This window comes from Esox lucius, chromosome 14 (genome assembly GCF_011004845.1).
Source record: "Esox lucius isolate fEsoLuc1 chromosome 14, fEsoLuc1.pri, whole genome shotgun sequence".
In the NCBI taxonomy this organism is placed as follows: domain Eukaryota; kingdom Metazoa; phylum Chordata; class Actinopteri; order Esociformes; family Esocidae; genus Esox; species Esox lucius.
This window is the reverse complement of record NC_047582.1, coordinates 15,043,119-15,065,779: the sequence shown is the minus strand read 5'-3', so window position 1 is coordinate 15,065,779 and position 22,661 is coordinate 15,043,119. Positions and strand designations below refer to the sequence as shown.

The 22,661-nt window shown below is 39.7% G+C and overlaps 2 protein-coding genes across 6 annotated transcripts in view; both read right to left on the bottom strand.

The window, feature by feature from the left end:
• igsf9a (immunoglobulin superfamily, member 9a) overlaps nucleotides 1-9,673 on the bottom strand; it is a 42,263-nt gene extending 32,590 nt beyond the window's left edge. For both annotated transcript variants that reach the window (XM_010893918.4, XM_010893919.4), the window contains exons 1-3: nucleotides 9,244-9,673; nucleotides 3,791-3,885; nucleotides 3,039-3,233 (exon numbers count right to left, since the gene is read on the bottom strand). In XM_010893918.4, the coding sequence (XP_010892220.2) occupies nucleotides 3,039-3,233; nucleotides 3,791-3,851 (256 nt within the window). In that variant the 5' untranslated portion in view covers nucleotides 3,852-3,885; nucleotides 9,244-9,673. The remainder of the gene's footprint in view (nucleotides 1-3,038; nucleotides 3,234-3,790; nucleotides 3,886-9,243) is intronic.
• A 372-nt stretch (nucleotides 9,674-10,045) lies between these two features.
• On the bottom strand, nucleotides 10,046-13,840 carry tmem230a (transmembrane protein 230a). Of its 4 annotated transcripts, none has more exons than XM_034296781.1 (4): nucleotides 13,761-13,840; nucleotides 13,229-13,347; nucleotides 12,981-13,103; nucleotides 10,046-10,840 (listed from the first exon to the last, which is right to left on the bottom strand). In XM_034296781.1, exons 2-4 carry the CDS (start codon nucleotides 13,331-13,333, stop codon nucleotides 10,700-10,702), a joined length of 369 nt encoding a protein of 122 aa, XP_034152672.1. In that variant the 5' UTR covers nucleotides 13,334-13,347; nucleotides 13,761-13,840; the 3' UTR covers nucleotides 10,046-10,699. The 4 variants fall into 4 exon arrangements, with proteins under 4 accessions (XP_034152672.1, XP_010892215.1, XP_034152671.1 ...); XM_010893913.5 differs by having other exon boundaries at nucleotides 13,229-13,348; nucleotides 13,724-13,830; XM_034296780.1 differs by having other exon boundaries at nucleotides 13,229-13,348; nucleotides 13,658-13,772.
• Nucleotides 13,841-22,661: the final 8,821 nt, after the last annotated feature.

Below are 22,661 nucleotides of genomic sequence, written 5' to 3'. Positions count from 1 at the left end.
AAGGAACCTCTTTGTGTTTGTTACAATGTGTGATATGACAGGTGGACATTGAGACTTTAACACAACCCCATAAGAGTCGAGCTTAGGTGCTATATAGTACAAGACATCTGAGAAGGGACGTGGCCCGAGGACGGTAATTCAACACCCAATCTTCCCCCACTAAACCTGCCCTTCACCTGCCCTTCCCACCAGGTGGATGTGAGACGGGTGGACCCAGATAATGCCTCTATTTCAGTATTTTCTTGTTCTGAACGTGGGCTTTCCAAACGATCGGTTTTTCACTGGAGGTTTTTATTACTGGGCACATATACTCTTATTTGTTTCCCTGGGTTAAGTATTTCACGTGGTTTTCAGGCGATGATTGAAGACTATTGCCAGTCCTCCACTATTGGGAAAGTTGCCGTCCCTGTTTTTCTGAAACTACAACAGTGCAAAAATCAGCCGTAATTGGAATTACTGAACCTTTTAGGTTCTTCAAAGACAGAGGGAGATATGTGAAGTTTTTAAACCTTAAAACACTTTGACTTCCCATCATTGGCTGCTAACAGACTTTATTACTATGTAAATGCTTGTCTTGTTATCATATATTCCTGTGTGCTTAGTATGGGTGCGTGATCTTGCACCCTAACATTCAAATAACATTTGTCCAAACACGAGCACAGCATATTCCCTAGCCATATGGGAACGCACTGAACATGTGCAGGAATTCTGATAATCAGGTCCACGGGGCAATTCTCACTCCCACCAGACATTTTCAAAATGGGACAATATAAACCAAAGCAAGATCTAAAACACCCAGACGTGCATTCCCTCTGACCACGTCAAATCCTTTGAAAGTTAATGGGACAGAATTGGTCACAAAAGGTATTCTGCTCTATTGAAGATCCCCTTTCCCCTCTGACTGTCTTTGTTCTTAAAGCCAAAGGCAGAATTTGAACAATAGACCATGATGCAATCTGAGACACAACTAACATAAAACCCCCAGCACTCACCAGGCATCCTAAAGACAGATCAAAAGACCATGTTAGGAAGAGTGAAGCTGATAGAGGGATGTGTAAATGTTGTTTTGAATCAAGGTAGCGGTTAAGGTAGGATAAAAAGTCCCATCTGAAATGATGTGATGAAGATATTGAAAAAAACACAGAATTAAATAATGAGCAATTATTTCTAATTGCTCATAATTTTTTTATTGCTTAAAAATAGGATACTTATTTTTAAGCAACATGTTTTATTGAAAAAGATAAGTATAAAAATAAATAAAATTTAACAAAATGATATCCGCATTAACGTTCAAAGTTTTAAGTGCATCTCAGTCTCAGTCCTGTTTTACTGAGGTATAAAAAGAAGGTAACACACATGTCAAATTCATTTGTCATCTATCCACCATTGGGAAAGGTACTCCCAAATGTAAAGATACAAATGGTTCCAAGTTAGACAATAAGTAAAAAATCCCCAAACAACAGAACTGAGTAACGGCCTCCCCGTCCTGTAACATGGATGATTGACATCGGCAAAGACTGGGGAGATTTTACCATAAAAAGAAACCGGGTCCTAGAGGAACACCAGTTTCAATCCGCTTTACACCAGACACTGAGAGAGGAATTCACCTTTCAGCAGGACAATAATCAACACCACAGACCAGTACCTCACCAAGTTACAGTTACAGTGAATGAGTGGTCAAGTGTGACTCTAAATTGGCACCTGGTGAGGCAGCCTCAATGTGGTGCTTAGAGACTCAATACCAGAATGATCTGGTCGCAAAATACTATTATTATGGAACAATGTAGGATTTGAAGCCATTACCGAATGCCAAGCAGGCTACATCTACAGGTTAGTTCGCTCAACAATCAACCAGGAGAATGTTGCATCTGATTTAAATGTACACCGTCTTTACACAAGTTCTGCAATCACCATAACTGCAGTAGCAAACTGCATTACTAATAGCATAAAACTGCATAACTAACAGTAGCAAACTGCATAACTAACAACATCAAACTGCATAACGAACAGCATCAAACTGCATAACTAACAGTAGCAAACTGCATAACTAACAGTAGCAAACTGCATAACTAACCGTATCAAACTGCATAACTAACAGTATCAAACTGCATAACTAACAGTAGCAAACTGCATTACTAACAGAACCAAAATGCATAACAAACAGTATCAAACTGCATAACAAACAGTAGCAAACTGCATAACAAACAGTAGCAAACTGCATAACAAACAGTAGAAAACTGCATTATTAACAGAACCAAAATGCATAACTAACAGTATCAAACTGCATAACAAACAGTATCAAACTGCATAACAAACAGTATCAAACTGCATAACAAACAGTAGCAAACTGAATAACTCACAGCATCAAACTGCATAACTAACAGTATCAAACTGCATTACTAACAGAACCAAAATGCATAACAAACAGTATCAAACTGCATAACAAACAGTAGCAAACTGCATAACAAACAGTAGCAAACTGCATAACGAACAGTAACAAACTGCATAACAAACAGTAGCAAACTGAATAACTCACAGCATCAAACTGCATAACTAACAGTATCAAACTGCATAACTAACAGTATCAAACTGCATAACTAACAAAAGCAAACTGCATAACTAACAAAAGCTAACTGCATAACTAATAGCATCAAATTGCATAACTAACAGTAGCAAACTGCATAACAAACAGTAGCAAACTACATAACGAACAGTAACAAACTGCATAACAAACAGTAGCAAACTGAATAACTAACAGTATCAAACTGCATAACTAACAGTATCAAACTGCATAACTAACAGTATCAAACTGCATAACTAACAAAAGCAAACTGCATAACTAACAAAAGCTAACTGCATAACTAATAGCATCAAATTGCATAACTAACAGTAGCAAACTGCATAACAGAATCAAACTCCATAAGTAATATTTTTGTAGCAGTAACCTACATTCTGCCATAATGGCTTTATTAACCTGTGTTTTGAGAGGTGAAATATTCACCAGGTGACCCAGAAAGAAGCCTGAGAGGTGGACTTACCCTCATAGTGGGGATGCACCCGAGGAACATACTCTCCAAACTTGATCAAGACTGGAATATCCAGGCCCTGGCGCACCCATTCCACCACGTGTAGGGGGGCAGATGCGCCTGTGTCAGAGGGTGGCAGTCTACATTCCATCTCCACAACATCCCCTACCCTGGCACGCACCTCTGGCTTCTGACCGTGGGTCACACCTTTGCAAGGACAACACAAAAAAACAATATTAAAAAAGAATAACGAAACCTGTTATGCTAAATTAATATTGAATTGCAGAAGCATGAATAAAATGTGTTGCCGATGTGTATTTTGGCAACCATCCAGAAAATATATATTTGTAATGTCAACGTGGAAAGAATGTACACTACATGTAAATATTAATTAAAAATGATACCCATTCAATAGTATTCACCCCTTAATTTAATATGTTGCAAACACTTTCAAACAGCGTAAGTGTTTTTCTGACTTTAGCTTTGCAAACCGGGATGGTGCATTTTATTGAATTTTTTCAAAATTCTTAAATCTCCGTCAAAGTGTTAGGGATCATGGCTAAAGAGTAATTTCAAGCATTGCCACAGAGTTTCAGTCAAAGCTGTTAGTTATTACTCAGAATCATTAACTATATTCTTGGTTAGCAACTAACAGCATAGATTTGGCCTTATGAATACTTACACAATCCACTGTTGATCGATTTCGCTATGGTGAGTGTGAATGATAGTTCAACACAGAGGTAAAGCATTAGTACTCTACTCACAAAGAAAGCAGAGGGCCGTCACCACGGTGATATCCAGGAAGTAGTCCCCCTTTGGTCCCATAGCGGCAAGTCACACAGCCTCCAGCATCTTATACCTGGTGGCATCAAGACACACTTGTCACATATTGCATCTTTTACCCAGCGCACAAAACAGACGCCTGTCAACTACATCCACACTAGCAGGCACAAGAGAGCGCGAGAGATAGAGAGGGAGAGAGAGCTGTCAGTCGTGTCTAACTTTTAAGAAGACTTCTCTAGTTTGGTATTCACCCCATTTTCAACAAACAACTCTGCCAAAAGCCTCCCAGCCCTACATGGATAAATGTCACATAAATATACAGGCAGTCAGTTATTCAGACCAGCTCCAGTACGAATCCGGGTCGTTCTCTCAGAGCTCAGAGAACGTGTGGTTTGGGATTGCTAGGGGCTGCCGTCAGCAGAGACAGGTAGAGCAGCCTGCAGCACCATACATACTCCCTGTGCCGGTCATCCTTTGGCGCTGTCAAGCTGGCAGTGGGCTGCATAAGGTACTTCAAGCAGATTAAAGAATATATAGTGCTTTTTTATGATCCACTTTGTCAAATCCACGATGAGGGTTTTCCCAGTTAGGGGGAATAATCATCCTGTATCAAAAGTTCAGAGCCTGTCCCATCTATTATAGCCTGTACATTAAGGTATGACATCCATGGAGCTAGAGAGGCATTCATTGCTTTACTGAAGTCCTTAACTGCATGAGATGTAGGTGTAGCATTCTCTTGAAGCACACGGGAGAGCTTTTGAGAGGGAGGAATTTAACAAAGGGCAGACGGATACTCCACTCAGCTCTCCATTCACATACCCAGAGTCCCCGACATGCTTTACCACACACCTCTAATGCCAGATTACTACACTAAGTTAATTACACCCGCTGCCCAGAGCGCAAGAGCAAAGGCTATTCATAGATGGCAGGACGAATGCCGCTCAACAAATCCTATGGTCTCATGTCGTCACACGTATAAACCCACATATCAGTACACCAACACGTACAGCACGGAGAGATGCAGCCAGGCTAAAGAGGATTTCATACCAAGTCAAATATTATAATTGGAGGAAATGTCTTGAATGCATTGAAATGAGCCAAACAAGGTAACTGTTAGAGGACATAACTACCATTATGTATAAGAAATGTTCACACTAGGTATGAAAAAGATGGAGCAAAGATTAAACTGTGACAGGTCTCAGAATCTCTTAATATAAGAATTCACTCACTGAGGTAACCCGGTTGCAAAACGGGTCATACGCCCGTTCTTCTGTTGACAGTCATAACAACTCATTATAAAGAGTGTTGCACAACATCCGGACAAGAGATACATTGAGGCAGGAGTGAGATGGCCACTTATCATATTATCATCTTATCATATTAAGTAAGTCTACAGTAGGCTACTATGGTAATAAACCCTTTGAGTGAGTTCCTCTGTGACTGTATCTCAGTAGCATTACTAATCAAACAAGGCTGCTTTGACCTCGAGTCAAACACCAGGAGTCCAAGGTAAATGTAGAGCAGTGTGCTGGCTTCTAACAAAGACTGGATGAGGTTGGGCTGAAGATGAAAGGTTTGCCAAACAAAGTGTTTTTTGTTTACACACAAGACTCCTTTTGGTTAGGTAACAAACCAACGTCCCTTATATTTGGCTCATAATGAATACCTTTCTTATTTTAATTTTTTTAAAGCACCGTTCAGCACCAAGGTCAGGGAGAAAAATAACATGTTCAGGAGGCCAGCCATGCAGAAGAAACAACTACACATTGATTAAGACACAGGCCATAATCCATCTTTATTACAGGTCTCATTGTAAAATGTCGTCATTTGTAGCCTAATAAAAATGGACAGTAGGGGTCCCCTGAATGTCACACCTGCTAAGTCACTGTAATGCAGTTGGCTGCAACATTGCGAGACCAGAGTTTGGATCCCGATCAGTACCCACCCTGCCGGTCCGTGGAGGGTGATGCAGTTGGCCAGCAGCATCCAGCTTTGGGGGGGGGGTTAGTAATTGAACATGGTTGCCACGCATCATCCCACTCTAGCGACTCCTTGTGGCAGCTTGGACGTCTGGTGGAAATGTTCTTGTGCCATAGTACAATGAAATCATATTGCTTATTACTATGTTAAATGGAAACGCTAATTATAATCAAGTAATTGAGTAAGGCCATTGTGTGTGTATGTTTCTGCTCTGCTTACTTTTACAGGATGTGCCTACAGCAGATAAGTATAGCTTTGGCTACCTTCACTGGGGCTGTGGACATCTTGTTAAGCCCGACTTCACAAAACAGCTTGTGAGACATGTAGACTAACCTAACATGGGAGGGGACACAGTGGGCTGTACTGAAAGGCCAGGGCTCAGCCTACAACAGACAGCTTTTGACCCATCTCTGCTGCTAACTGCTCCAGGTTTATAAATATTGAATAAAGCTTTAATTGTGGAAGAATCTACAGTCTCTCTGCATTTCTCATTAGAATTTCCACAACATACACCTGTGAGCTCAATTAAGGTAGAAGACCTTAGAATCTGTTCCCGCTGGCCAAAAATAATGAATGTCTATATTTCCTGGTTGAGGGAGCAGCGTAATACATACAAGAACAACAATGTGCTTCTAAGGAAATAATATCTCAATATTGACTGTCCCAAGTCAAATGGAAGTTGCTGCAAAACAGCAGGGCCTTAATCACCAATTGGATATCACATAATTAGGGAAAATATAAAAGAATAAAAATGCAAAGTAACCCATTTCTGTACAGACGTGCTTTGAAAAACAAAATGCAGCACTACCTGGCCCTAAACTGACAGTATACAATGGCCAACTACCTGACCATGGTTAGTGATCAAAACCTTAGAAAAACCTTGACAAAGTGATCACAGCCTAGCCATTGAAAAGAGAAGAACCAGGCTCCCTGTAGAGGAAAGGCTATACAAGCAATGCACTACAACAGAACCTGAGCCAGAGCTGCAGACAGTGAGACAGAGTGAGACAGAAAACGAGAGATAAGCAGGCAGAGAAGGTCTGCAGAGGCACATTACAAACATGCTAATTATGGAAGCTTCTTCAACCGTGGTATCCTAGGCACGGTCTCTGGCCATTTCCCTCAGTATACTTCCTGCCTCCAGCTAAACAGCATTGCCTTGCAAACACAGTGACAATGTTAACAATACAATGCTTCTCCAATGTTTGTAAAGCAAAAACAACAGCCATGACCAACGGGCAATGCCGGTCAGTGATTTCTCACCCGATAGGAAAGCAGGGACAGCAGTGACGGGTTATTTGGGAAATGCTAGAGTGCATTACTGTGTATTATGTTCATCACTACATTTAATCAGGTAAACGGGTAGAGACGGAATTGAAGCTGCTAAAGAATATTAAACCATTTATGTAGCTGTATTACCAACCCAAAGCAGTTTTTAGTGTGTTATGACTTTCTGGAAAAGTCTAATATAAATATGATGTGTAGAACAAATATGCCCCTCAAACGTGCAGAATTAGACATATATTTGCCCATTTGAGAGTGTTTTAGAACTGAACTTGGCCAAAAACACTCACTAGGGGCTAGGGACTGAGTTCTGGACATTGTTACAACAGACCCAGCCATATGTGCATTTAATAGGCAAAGACCATCTATCGCCGGTATGGTTGAGGGAGATGTTTTTACCCTCACTCTGTTCCAGTGAAATGGAAGAGATTGTTTAGGCCTATCATTTATGGGTTTTATAGAATGGGCTGTAACATTCAGAGTAGAGCCCTATAAAATATGTTCAATTTGTTTTGCTTGATTCTGTTACATTATTCCCCAAATGATTCAATCAAAGTTTTTCCAGGGATTACTTTTCCCAGTGTTTTCAGGCTATTGCTCTTAAAATCTCACTTTGCGATATAGAAAAACAACAAACATTCATTTTCGGAGTCCACAACAAACACCAGCAGGAATCTAATTCCTGAGAAATCTGATACATTACATTTATGGAGTATTTGGCCCTTAATGCAAAACTAGAAAGAGGCTGTGTGGTGGAGCAGTGATATTATGTGACCGTGTTTACAAAACAAATACCAACCGCATTGTTGAAAATAATGATACCATTCTGCCCGGGAAACATAGGCTCCTTTATAGTTAACAGTCAAGCAAGAAGGATTTTATAGAACCTTTCATCTACCAAAAGACTGTCCTCATTAGCATAATCGCTAATGGCTACCCTAATTGGTAGACGCACACTGCACACACAGGCATGGAAAAGTCTTTGCCTTTTCAGAAAGTTGAAGGAAATATGAATAACTCATTCACATTTTCCCATTTTATCCATTTTGCACACACTCATATCTAAAGCAAGCTCCAGGAGCAATTAGGGGTTTTAAATTGTGTTGCCCAAGGACAGAACTCTGAGGGGGCCAGTCTGTTCCTTCTGTAGACTAATACTCCAATTATGTTTAAAATGTTTTGTAGAGTCTTTTTAAGGTAATGTTGTAGTGAAAGGTTTTACTAGCAAGTATTTACTTTTTGTAACAGCTTTAAAACCATATTCTTCTGTTGAATAATACTGCATATCCAACCTTTCCAGAGATTATTGAATGTACCATGTAGTTTTCCTTGCCGTGTCCTGCAATCTGTGTACATGCCTTAATCTAGATTGGCTTCTCAGTATTTTAATTTAAAAGTAGTTTATTTTGTTTATAGCCTTCTATACAGCCATTCCAGATTAAAGATTTTCCTTTTGTGATTGTCAATGTTTATAATTCAGTGTTAAGGATTTAACCTTAAGTGACTTGGGCATGTAAAGCAACAGATCTCCCAGAGCATTGACTATAACCTGCACCAAGATGTAAGAATTATGTACAAGCAAAATTGAAGTGTTTTTCATTGTTAATCTGTCGATGGTGAATGGCAAATTAGATAGATTACATGGTAAATCCTGGTTGATCATGCCAACCATGGCATGTGGAACACTAAGAACCATACGAATCTCAATTTCAAATGGGTATATGATCGGTAATGGTTTGTAACCTACAAGCCATGTAACATTTCTCGTGAACGTGTTCCATAAATTACTCAAAGCCTTTAGGCACAATAATTGTCTTAAAGGTATGATCAAAGTCCTCTCACATCACATGACTGCAGTAACGCGGAAAGAGTTTAAACCTAAACATACAGTAAATAATAAATATGAGGCTACCATTGTAGTAGGCCAACAGCAAACATTGGCCGCAAAGACTGGTCCGAGTACAATGTGCCTACAGGTCTTTTCCCAGGACCCTATTAGTCGCGTCTGCCACATCATAGAAGCTGCTTTTTAAAAAGTTACAACTGGCAAAGTAAAAAATATATATATTTGTAACAGGCAAAGACAGACGTTTGAGTCACTGAATTGGTTAAAGTCCATACATATGTGGAAGTTGTACATAATCAGGCTTATAAAAAGTACATAATTTACCTGTGGTTGACACTTTCAGGTAGGTTGTCTTTCCATTTATTGCGTCAGTCGAAGTTGTCTTTTAGGGATTCCTCCAGTATTTAACATGCGAAAGATGTTAACATGTGTTGATTTCAATTTATTTGAGAATCAACCTATCCATTATTGAGGCAACCTATCCATTCAAAGGAGGTGTATTTAGCGCATTAAAAAAAATGATAGACTCTGTTTCTTTACACCTCCTGGCCCTCTGTTCAACAGGTACGGAAAGATTCACTTCTACGGTCAGCAAGTCCCCTACTACACTATCAAAGTATATAGTGAAGAACTTTACCGTCACATCTTACGCTATGCAGCGAAGGTTTCTCCTCTGACCTCTTCAATGCGCTAGCTCTTCTCTTCCCTTACACCCTCCGCCCGTCTCTCCCCTCCCTCCCCCACGCACGCAGGCAATGACTATCACGCGAATAATAAAAAAAAAAAAAAACATATTGCCATTTCATTATGTAGCCATTTACCTTTCCGGTAGTTTCCGGTTTTAAAATGCAGGCCTATTTTGGAATGAACGTAGATTCCCAGCGTGGAATAAATGCAATTTGTAAAGTGGTCTACTTCTCGATTGATTGATTTAAATTCATAGAAAATTGATGCTTACTTAAAAAAAAAAGTGTAAGAAAAACTATTTAAATATATTTTAACTTGCATGTAAAGAATCCTGGCGCACTGTTCAAATGCACGATTGCCCAAAACCCATTATTGTTATTCATTTTTCCAATAAATTACAAAGGTTTAGTTAAAAATATTTTATTATTATTTAGGGCAACATTTCATCAAGTCATTGTATAGTTAAAAAACTGTTGTTTTAATTGAAACCACTAGAGAGCGCACTTCTACAACTAACAGTCTCAGTAAAAATGATTCACCAAAACATTTGGGCAATGACAGCAAAGTTATAGCAGACATGCTTACGAGCGACTTTCTGATTCAAACCAGGAAAACAAATGACATTGAAACAATGAAAAATAATTTCCTATTTAAAGAAAATTACACTTCATAATTGTATTTATATTTCAAGGTACAAAAGCACATATATACCAAGACATAAGTGTACACAAGCCATGCCAGTGTATTGTTCTGTATTGTATTACTATTCTAAATATTTAACATCAATCAGAAACAAATTTTGAAGAGCATTACAGATTCATGAAAAAATATTACTTGCATGTCTAAAATACTATCACATAATCAATACCACAATACTATATCAATAATAGTCTAAAATGTAAATCCATCAACACAAGTTAAATTGAAAATGTGTAATATAAGCAATAGAGAGTAATGTTAAGCCACTTGGTGATGCTGTTTCTCATTCCAAGAGAAACCTGAGGTAAACAATCTCATGCAGCTCAGAGGGCCCATAAAGGTTAGAAAAGACCCTGACAGGCTAGCAACAGAACCATATTCACTTAGGCTTGTTTCAGTCATCAAAATCAGGAATGTCATCATAGGAGTATCCTCGGTAACCCTTGGAAGCGTAGTAGGCGATTCGTAAATGGTAGAAGCCAGGAAGGAAGACAAGGATTCCAATAATGAGAACTGGAACTGTACGGTCCGGGTGCTGAAAAATAAGTCACGTTTATTCTAGCTCATATGTCAACACGTTTGGCGAATTAGCTAATAAGCCTATGTATAAATATATATCACATAGGAAACAGCGCACAAGCACTCAGAGATGAAGATACAGACACAGGGGATGAATTACTTTTACCCGACAATTGGATTTTGGTAGATTAGGGAATCAATCACATATAAATGCATGAGCATGATTACGCACAAGAAAATGCTTATTTTCTGAGTATTGTTTTCACAGCAAACATTTCACCAAAGAGAACAAACCAACTACCATCGGTGCCGTTAGCACGGTTGTTACCCCTCCCTCCTAGACACCGGTCTCTGATGCGTTCTGGGCCTCTGCTACACTAAACAATAGTGCTGGATGACTCCTCCGCTCATCATGACACATGAGTTTTACAACACACTGAGCAGGCTACTGCTGACAAATATGGATTTGTTCATATCCAAAGCTCTACCTGTGATTTGGCAGGAATAGAACCCATTCTAATCACTGCAGTGGGAACGGTCTGATATCTTGACACACACTCTTCGTGCCTCACACCCTACTCCGTTTCTCTCATATGCCACTTTCAGTTCTCCCACGGCATCCTCTAACGCGCACACAGCCATGCTTGTTTTACTAGAACTGTAAGAATGTTTTTGGGATCGCAGTTGATTTCCATTAAAAATGATATCCTTTCCAACCCCTAACCCAAACAACTTAAACCCTATTACAACCCCAAGCATAAAACAGCTTTTTATATGTACGAGGACCGGGAAAATAAATCCTCACTCATCATGATTTGCAATGGATATTATTGGCACTTTCTACCAAGTGGTAAGACAGTTTGATTTCAAGCAGGAGCTTTTGATTTACTTTGGAATTGTTGTCCCCTACAGGATCAGGATCAGCTTGAATAGAAAAAATGATCAGTTCTCCTGTTTTGTGTCACTGTGTACTGGAATGAGCATGGAGAAAAGAAAGCAGAGAATTGTTTGAGGTGGTCAGGCACAAGATGGTAGCCAAGCATTGACACCTAAAGTCCATCTCCAGAGACCTTGATGTTCCTGTTTCCACCGTATGTAATGTTAACAAGATGATTAAGGCCCACGCCACAGCAGCCAACATCCATGAAACCAATCAGAGCTTTTTAGTAAAGCACACCATCTCCATGTTCACTGAAAAGGAAACATGTTTTGGGGTTGCTTTGTCACCTCTGGCACTGGGTGCTTTGAACGTAGGCAGAATCATTATATCAAGAGAAAACAATAGCATTTTGGAGCACAATTTCAACCCAGTGTCTTTTTGACAAAAGGTATTGGCCAGCAGTCTGACTCCAAAATAATATTCAAAAAGCACCCATTAATGGGTACAAGATAAAACACTGGACTTTTCTGGTGTGGCCATCAAGGAGTTGTGATTACAGGAGTAATTTAGGGTTAAGTGTTACGTGTTCTAATACCTAATTCCATGGTAATCCCTTCTTGCTGGTCGCTAGGCTACACAATACATTATGCTCAGAGTCAGTATTCACAATTACACCAACATTGGAGGAAAACTGCAGAGGGTGTCACTGAATGGCAACCAAATGAGACTCCATGTACCTGTTGTTTATGAGTGCATTTCGCACTACTTTGGTTTACAAACTTGATATGGCTTGAACAAATGTCCTTCTTACAGTCTTAGGCCTGGCCATGCTACTTTAGGCCTGGCAAACCTGGGTGTTTAGAAGGGGTGGAACATCAGTGTAAACTCACAGCAATACATCAAACCAAACCCTTCAAACCAGTCAAAACGCCCTTTGGCTAACATAAGCCTATTTCGGATTAAGTAATTGTTAGCTAGAACTATCCAAATGTAATCTTAGTAACTATTCAAGAAATAATCAAAAAGTTTCTAAGCGTATGAGAACACTACAACATTTTTGAGTAGCTATTTATACCTAGGCAAAATTGATGAGAGCAGATGGCAAAGAGCAGTTGTTTTCCTCCACTTGAAATCAAGGTAGGCCTATGTAGGAGTTAGATTTCTATGAGCAACTCAGACTCAAGTGAGCTGGGGAATATCTGTTTTTACAGAGCTGCAAGGGAAAATCAGTATAATACTAATATCTCTTTCTCAAATATATCTGTGAGCTACTCACCGCAACTTCTATAGATCCTGCTAGAAGAAGGGCTCCAATTACAATCAGTAAGGAGCCAATCAAGAAGAGGAATGCAGCCAGGCCAATAGCCTTGTATGGAACTTTTGGTGGACTTTTCTTGAACTGTTGGATAAAAAGGACAAAACGTTTGGCTACATGTTAACCAAGACAGTTAAAATGTGTATCTTACCAATCAATGGGTGATTGGGAAGTTATAGAGATATGCTATCAGTTTGTGTGTGCCTCACCTGTAAATCAATATAGCCATCCTCATCGCCAGTTAGTCTTGAGTACTTGACTTTGTTACTAGATACCCCACCACTAGCAGCAACATTGCTGCGTGCAGGCATCATAACAAGACGGCAGGCCTGTGTCAGAATGGATAAGACGACAATTGAATGACTTCGAAAATAAAAATGTAACTCGTATAGATCATAAAACTTGCAAACAGCTACTTACAGATAAACTAGCTAACTACACGCCCACAACTTTGAAGCTAGGAACAGCACAACAGGCATGTTGACAGTAACGTTAGTTAGACATTGCAGTTAACATAGCAGAGGATCTGGCTATATCAATGCGGCATGCATTAGGTAGCTACTGTACAGTAGCTAAACACACATTAGCTTAGATACTTAATAGCTATTGCTAGACGCTAAATAATCTGACAATGTTACCAGCGACAATTGTATTTTGTAATGAATGCTTAATTATAAGTAGTGATAGACTGAATAAATAGCTACAGTTTTTCTGTTGACTTGTTTTCTGGAGACATCCAACCCTCTCTCTGCTTCAAGGCAACACTTCCTTATTGTCCCGGAATCTTGCTAGGATGTGTGTACACAACATGAACAGTCTCGAGCGGCCATATTGGTAAGGAACTTTTTGACCTAGTATTTAGATTAGACGGTCTTCCAATTGTAAAATGAGTCTTATACAACGTTAAGTGGTATGGCAAACAACACAATGGCTTTGATGAAAACTTATCAAATGTTAATATTAAAAAAGAAAAAAGGCTATATTTTATTTACTAAAATAATTCTACCTGGATCCAAGCTTTTTTCCACTGGAACTAACAAGAGGGTTGTCCTGCAGAGCTAGCTGAAGAACCTTCTTGATTTTTTGTTTTGTTTTGTTAAATCAATTATTATTTATTTGTCACATGTTTTGTTAATAACACATGCTGACCATAAAAAAAACTGTTATTTAGACAGTTTTCTAGTCGACGTCAGGCAGGGGTTTCATGGTGATTGGCTGCTGTGGCGTGGGCCTTAATCATTTTGTTAACATTACATGCAGTGGAAACAGGAACATCAAGGTCTCTGGAGATGGACTTTAGGTTGTCAATGCTTGGCTACCATCTTGTGCCTGACCACCTCAGACAATTCTCTGCTTTCTTTTCTCCATGCTCATTCCAGTACACAGTGACACAAAACAGGAGAACTGGTAATTTTTTCTATTCAAGCTGATCCTGATCCTGTAGGGGACAACAATTCCAAAGTAAATCAAAAGCTCCTGCTTGAAATCAAACTATGTCTTACCACTTGTAGAAATTGCCAATAATATCCAGGCCATTTTAGGATTTCTTTCTAGAATAATCATAACATTTAGTGAGGCTTCATACTTTTTGGGCTTAGTTGTTCATTTGCAGTGTAATTCTGTCCTTACCTACCCAGATTCTGCTCTATCAGAAGTTGTTCTACAGCTGGATTTGTCTACCCCTGCTCTACTTTGACATCCTTGGATACTGTTTGTGTTTTTTTATGACCATGTAGAGATCAGTTTGCTTTGACTAACTGCAGTTTGATAGAGAGTCCCATGTCTCGTAATCTCTGAGAGATTTAGCGCTGGTTTCACGGACCCAGATTTAGCCTAGTCATGGACAAAAAATCTCAAGCACAATGGAGTGAATCTATCCCTTAGAGTGTGAGTAGTAGCCTGCTTCCTATTTTACAAATACGGGTACATTTAGCTAGTGGCAAGTGAATTCTTCATTTACTTAAATTAAGACATTTTAAACTAACGCAGGTAACAATGCTGCCAGTCTGTAATTGACCAGAAATGAATCTATTTTCATTATACTTAGAAATTACGTAGTTGTGAGAAGCCATGTGAGAAGGCAAATGGTTTTCTATCGAAATAACGCACACCAATGAGTCCCATTCAGTCCCGTTGTCACCAAAACATGATGTAGCCTATAGCAGCCTTTCTTGGACAGGCCGCATCCAAATGACACCATCATCAGTGAAAAACTTTTTACAAATATTTAGTAGTGGTGTTGAGATGATGACATGAGACCCTGCTAATTATATAACTGGTGATGTTGTTTTAATGTTTGGAGGGATTTTCTTTTCACTAGCAGTCCCAGAGCTTGAGAAAGTGAGGGTCTGCTGCACGGTGAATCACGGTAACATTAGCAAAGATTAGCAATAAATAAATATTATTGCCACCCTTGTTTTCAATACTTTGTACAAGGATAAATTAGCTAATTCTTTTCTAGAAATACAAGACTGAAGATCACATGGAAAGGGATCTTAGACCAATCCTCAATACACAATTTCAGTCTGCGCTAATGGATTGCCCTCTTTAATATACATCCAGATACTGAGATTGCCGCTTTTGTGTGTCACTGGCATAGCATGGTGACGCTGGACCGGGGGTGCAAGCTGTCCTTACAGGGCCGCCCCCCCACCCCCGATAGTTACGCCAGTGTTGTGTGCCCACATAAAACAGACAGTCAAATCCTGATTCTTTCACCTCCGCAATATTGCCCAGCTAAAGTCCTCCCTCTCCCATGCCACAGCTGAAACCTTCATACATGCATTCATCTCCTCCCGCATAGACGATTGCAACTCTCTTCTTTCTGGCATCAATTCTTCATCTCCCCATGAGCTACAAATGGTCCAAAATCCAGCAGCCAGACTTCTCATCCAGACCAAGTCCTGGCAGCATATCACCCCTATCCTCCACTGGCTTCCCGTCCCTTAGTGCATTGATTATAAAATTCTTCTGCTCACCTATAAAGCCCTCTATCAGCTTGCTCCACCCGACCTCTCTGATCATATTCCTCAATCCCAACCCTCTTGGTCACTCAACTCTACTACAGCTGGTCACCTCATCATCCCCAAGCTATGGAGCTTTGGAGACAGGGCTTTCTCTTGGGCTGCTCCAAAGCTTTGGAACTATCTTCCACAATCAATCCATGACTCTGAATCTTTTACCATCTTCATCCACCGCCTGAATCCTCATCTGTTCAAACAAGCCTGCCCTTAGCCCCTAGCCTTTTCCCTTTGTCCAGTGTCATCTCTGAGTCCTTTTCTATACGTGTGTCTGTGTATTGTCCAATCGCTCTCCTCGGATATAGTTTTTTTGTGTGCCTGATGTAATGTGTCCGTCCCAGAAAGCGCTATATAAGTTCATTGTATTGTTATTATTATTCATAAATTTTCCCCAAACGGGAAAGTCATAATATTCGCCCTCATATCATTAATTCAGAGGCGGCTTTTCAGCTTTTTTTTCAGCTTTTTTTCTTAGTCATAGTGAAAACCTGTATGCCGCATGTAGTACTGGTGTTATCACTAAATGGATTCAACATACTATGTCAAAGCACTCTTGATGAAATTGCTCCTTTTAGATCTAGGTTAAGGCCTGAAACAAAACTTTACCCTTGGTTAGATGAGAACATATGAAACCTTAAAATATGTAGAAAAGCATGAATAAAATGGAAAATTATTAAATTACATGTCCATTACATCTATTTGAAGGAGCTGCTATTATGTTATAATAAGGCCGTTAATGGATGCGAAGGCTGGGTATTTTTCTGAACTAATTACAGCAAACTGTCACAACAGTTCTTATCAAGAACTATAGACCGTGTTGTTAATCCAGCACCAGTCACAGCCATGGCCTCAACTGCTGCAAACTGAAAAGTTCTTGACCTTTTTTAATCAGAAAATTGCTAAAATTAGATCTATGATAAACCATACTCTGCCCCTTACTGAATTTCCTTACCCCCGTCAAAATCTATTTTACTCTTTTACTCCAATTGTTTTAGAAGACCTTTTAGATATCACATCTCATTTAAAACCCTCATTTTGCCCTCGAGACATTATACCACTCAGACTGCTTAAAGAAATTATTGGAACAGTAGGCCCTGAACTATTCCATAAACAGTTCTCTCTGTACATGTTGTGTCCCTGACTATTTTAAGTCAGCATGTGTTCAGCCTCTTCTTAAAAAAACTAATCTTGACACCTCTGTTTTTAATAACTACAGGCCAATTTCCAAGCTGCCCATCTTATTCCAAATTTTAGAGAAAGTTGTAGCAAATTAACCTTTACAGGTGGTGGAACACAATTTTATTTTTGAGAAATTCAAGTCAGGTTTTCATCAGAAACACAGTACTGGAACTGCCTTTTTAAGGTTACAAATCACTTGTTAAACCCTGGAGAATGTTAAATCTTGTTGTTACTGGATCTTAGTGCAGCTTCCGACACCATAGACCACAACATTTTAATTGAACAGACCTAGATTTGGGTTGGGATCTCTGGGATTACACTAGATTGGTTCATGTCATATCTGTCAAATAGAGCATTTGTAGTGTCCATTAACAATTATACATCTTCCTCTGTTCCTGTCATATGTGGTGTTCCGCAGGATTCCATCCTGTGGCCAATCCTGTTTTCTTTGTATATGCTTCAATTAGGTAGCTAAATTCGGCAGCATGACTTTTCTTTTCATTGTTATGCAGATGATACACAGATGTATTTGTTGGTTAAGCTAAATGATTTGAGCAAGTTGTGTGTTCTGCATAATTGCCTTGAAGACATTACAAACTGGAAGTCCAATAACTTTCTTGACTGTGGCCAGAAATCTGGGAGTTTTATTTGATCCAGATTTACAATTTGAATATACCATTAAAAACTGGTGTAGTCATGCTTTTATCAACTTAGAAACATTGCCAAAATATGATCAGATTTATACTTTGAGGACCCTGAGGACCCTCAGTTCAGCAGAAAAAGGACTTCTGGCTGTCCCAGAGTCTAGACTGAAAGCTAAAGGGAACTGGGCCTCTGCTATCTGGGCCCCTAGACTCTGGAATACCCTACCACAGAATGTCAGAGATGCTACCTCAGTGCATTCTTACCTAAAATCCCATTATTTTTACTTCCTTTACTTTTTTAAATAATATATGTTTTTATATATATTTTATTATTATTTTAATGTATTTCTATTTGTATTGTGTGTAAAGCTCTTTGTGTAATTGTACTAGAAAATTGCAATACAAATAAGGTTGTTTTTATTATTATTATTATAGTTTCCCAGGCACCAATTAAGCCTAGTATTGAACTAAAAACATAGTTCAATAGGAAATCTCCATAAGAATATATTTTTCATCCTTCACTGGGCTTAACCTGTGTCTGGGAAACCACCCCTTTGACTTTTTTGGTCAATATAATCAGTTCTTTGTGATTTATATGTGTGCCTGACATTATTAACTTGCTGTAAGATCCTCCATTGGAATTGTTTCAGCCTGCTGGCATAGGCTACCAGTTTTGGACTAGAATGTTCTTGATCTGATGCTGCTGATATTAACAATGTTAACCATAATGTCAAAGATCCACTAAAATATTTTTCATTCTGGTCATGCGTTCTTATTTTTTGGCCAAAGATCTCTGATCCTATCTGGCCATAATTACTCTCCATTTTTTGAAAGACAACAAAGCTCTTGGGTCACACACAACAGTAGTCATTTTGGCATCAACCAAATATTGATGGTAAAATATAGCAGAGAACAGGGTATGTGTGTTTGGACAGAGTCTAGTTTGTGTGTGCGTGTGTGTGTGTGTTTGTGGTTTAAATTCCTAAGAAATAGTGCAAAAGAGACATTTGATATTAATTGAAACTTGAATATTTCATTTGGCAGCCTTGTTTAAAATTCTTATGGCCTGGGGCTAGAAGCTATGCAAGGTCATTATAGTTACAGACACACTGGAAGTCTACTGTTCCACTTCAGCTCTGTGGATGTGGATAGACTGAAGTCAAACCTACCACGTCTCTGTGGATGTGGATAGACTGAAGTCAACCCTACCACGTCTCTGTGGATGTGGATAGACTGAAGTCAAACCTACCACGTGGATGTGGATAGACTGAAGTCAAACCTACCACGTCTCTGTGGATGTGGATAGACTGAAGTCAAACCTACCACGTCTCTGTGGATGTGGATAGACTGAAGTCAAACCTACCACGTGGATGTGGATAGACTGAAGTCAAACCTACCACGTCTCTGTGGATGTGGATAGACTGAAGTCAAACCTACTACGTCTCTGTGGATGTGGATAGACTGAAGTCAAACCTACCATGTCATGTCACCAGTAAACATGATGGTGCTCAAGAGGGGACTAAGCTGTGTTTACAGGAAGGGATTAAGCATCACCCCTGAGGGGCCCCCATGTTCAGGTTGAGCATTGCCTTCAAGTGTTGCTGTTTAAACTCACCACCTGTGGGCCGCCTATCAGAAAGTCTAGGATCCAGTTGCAGGAGGAGATGTTCAGTAGCAGGATGCTGAGCGTAGTGATGGGTTTGTAGTGGTCTACAGGGTTGAAGGCTGAGTAGTTGATGAAAAGCATCAATATAACCATGTCTAATTTCAAACTACCTTTGCCTGCTAATTCTATAACATTTTACAGTCAGCTCACATTCAGAGAAACATGAAGTGTATTTTTCAGCCGTGACAGACAGGGTCTCTTATCTCTCTTCTCCACCACACACCATTTCTGTCCCTCCTCTTCCCTCTCAGAGTAGAACTTAAAGGAGTGCTCATCCATTTTCACATGTAACTTTATTTCTGCTCTATATATTTTGTTTTATTAAATAGAATCATCACTTGCCATTACACTACAATTATCTAAATAGCTGATTCTAGATATTGACACTATTGACTTATTGTCAATGTTGTAAAAAAAGAAATATATGCATATTTTTGTTGTTGTTATAAACAGCATCAATAAAATATGGAGTTTTGGCGTATTCAAACATTTTAGAAAAAATATATTCCAAAAGGGATCATCTACCGGCACAGAAAATAAAGAATAAAACTGTTCTTCTTATAATTCCCTTCTTCTGATCTGTTGGAATTACTTTATTGATGAATGAAGTCAAAGTTAATTAACTAAAGAACTTTATTGTCAACTTTTTATTGTCAACCTTTGTTGTTTGCCTGCAAATCTACTTCATTGAACATACTGAGATGTGACATCAGCTTTATTGGTCCTTTCTCAGATGCCAATTCAATTAGAATTGTTGCAATTTCTTTAAAAACACAAACTTCACTGGTGTAGATCAGACATTATAAAAACAATGTCATTCAGTTAATATATTAATTTGAGTTTGTGTCTTGTCAGTCCATTCACTTCTGGATATATTCTTGCATTTCACATTCAATCAGCTTTAGTCTGTGATATGTGTGAGTGGAGCGATACAATCGATTTCACAGTTAAAATATTAGAGGCCATAATTTTACTGTGTGGGTGTACCTTAAGGCGACTGGTTCAGTATTGAGCTGGAGAGAAGCTTCTGATGGGTTATTAAATTACTTGCTGTAGGACAAAGTGCTTCACCAAGTAAGGTTTGAGTGAGCATGTACATTCATGTCAGTCTGTGTGGAACACTGTGGGTGGTTTAACCAAAAGCACATACATTTGTAAGGAGGGAAGTGATTGACCTTGATGTGAACCAACTACTTGAAAGATACAGTCAAAAAGCTGATGATGCAATGAATGAGGTGAATGAAAATGTGATTACAACTTGCTTCCAAGATGCTCAGAATAGAGATAATAGAGATATATAATGTTTTTCTACCTCTCAGAGATGTGGCCTAGTATCTCAACAAACCCCAACTCTCAAGTCATTTCTGTCTATTTTTCCATAATTTAACCAAGTAAGCTAATTGAGAACAAATTACACACTGATGAACCGAAACGTTATAGCCACCTGCCTAATATGCTGTTGGTCCTCTGTGTGCCATCAAAACACCACCGACCCGTTGAGGCATGGACTCTACAAGACCCCTGAAGGTGTCCTGTGGTATCTGGCACCAAGACATTTGCAGCAGATCCTTCAAGACCTGTAAATTGTGAGGTGGCACTGCAGACTTGTTGGTTCAGCACATCCCACAGATACTCGATCAGATTGAGATCTGGGGAATCTGGGGGCCAGGGCAACACCTTGAACTCTTCATTATGTTCCTCAAACTATTCCTGAACAATGTGTTCAGTGTTGCATGGCGCATACATAATTCTGCTGAAAGAGGCCACTGCCATCAGGAAATTCCATTGCCATGAAGGGGTGTACCTGGTCTGCAACGATGTTTAGGTAGGTGGCACATGTCAAAATGACGTCCACATGAATGCCTAGACCCAGGGTTTCCCAGCAGAACATTGCCCAGAGCATCACACTCCCTCCACCGACTTGTCATCTTTCCACAGTGTATCCTGGTGCCATCACTTCCCGATGAGCCAGTTGCCGGTTTGTCCCTCCTCTGACCACTGTCGGTAGGTACTCACCACCCCACAGACCTTGTCATTTCAGAGATGCTCTGACCCAGTTGTCTGGGCATAACAATTTGTCCCTTGTCAGAGTCACTCAGGTTTTTACTCCAGACGACACTATAAGTGGAATAGGCCATTTATATTTATTTAAATGACAGCATATAAGCTGATAAATACAGCATCTCACAAAAGTGAGTACACCCCTCACATTTTTGCTAATATTTGATTCTTTTTTTCATGTGACAACACTGAAGAAATGACACTTTGCTACAATGTAAAATACTGAGTGTACAGCGTGTATAGCAGTGTAAATAATGCAACACACAGCCACTAATGTCTAAACCGCTGGCAACAAAAGTGATTACACTCTTAAGTGAAAATGTCCAAATTGGGCCTAATTAGCCATTTTCCCTCCCCGGTGTCGTGACTCATTAGTGTTACCAGGTCTCAGGTGTGAATGGGGAGCAGGTGTGTTAAATTTGGTGTTATCGCTCTCACACTCCCTCATACTGGTCACTGGAAGTTCAATATGGCACCTCATGGCCTTTTTTTGCTCTATATAAAGATGGCCTAGGCTATAAGAAATTGCCAAGACCCTGAAACTGAGCTGCAGTGCAGTGGCCAAGACCATAGAGCGGTTTAACAGGACAGGTTCCACTCAGAACAGGCCTCGCCATGGTCAACCAAAGAAGTTGAGTACACGTGCTCAGCGTCATATCCAGAGGTTGTCTTTGGGAAATAGACGTATGAGTGCTGCCAGCATTGCTGCAGAGGTTGAAGGGGTGGGGGGTCAGCCTGTCAGTACTCAGAACATACACCGCACAGTGCATCAAATTGGTCTGCATGGCTGTCGTCCCAGAAGGAATCCTCTTCAAAAGATGATGCACAAGAAAGCCTGCAAACTGTTTGCTGAAGACATTCAGACTAAAGACATGGATTACTGGAGCCATGTCCTGTGGTCTGATGAGACCAAGATAAACGTATTTGGTTCAGATGTTGTCAAGCGTGTGTAGTGGCAACCAGGTAAGGAGTACAAAGACAAGTGTGTCATGCCTACAGTCAAGCATGGTGGTGGGAATGTCATGGTGCTGGGGCTGCATGAGTGCTGCTGGCACTGGGGAGCTATAGTTAA

What these genes read in the sequence shown, in the direction of transcription:
- tmem230a (XM_034296781.1), bottom strand. Translation starts at nt 13,333, where the DNA reads ATGATGCCTGCACGCAGCAATGTTGCTGCTAGTGGTGGGGTATCTAGT. An exon ending in ATGGCTATATTGATTTACAG is followed by an intron (nt 13,104 to 13,228) that starts GTGAGGCACACA and finishes TTTATCCAACAG; the next exon opens with TTCAAGAAAAGTCCACCAAA. An exon ending in CAGGATCTATAGAAGTTGCG is followed by an intron (nt 10,841 to 12,980) that starts GTGAGTAGCTCA and finishes CTTATTTTTCAG; the next exon opens with CACCCGGACCGTACAGTTCC.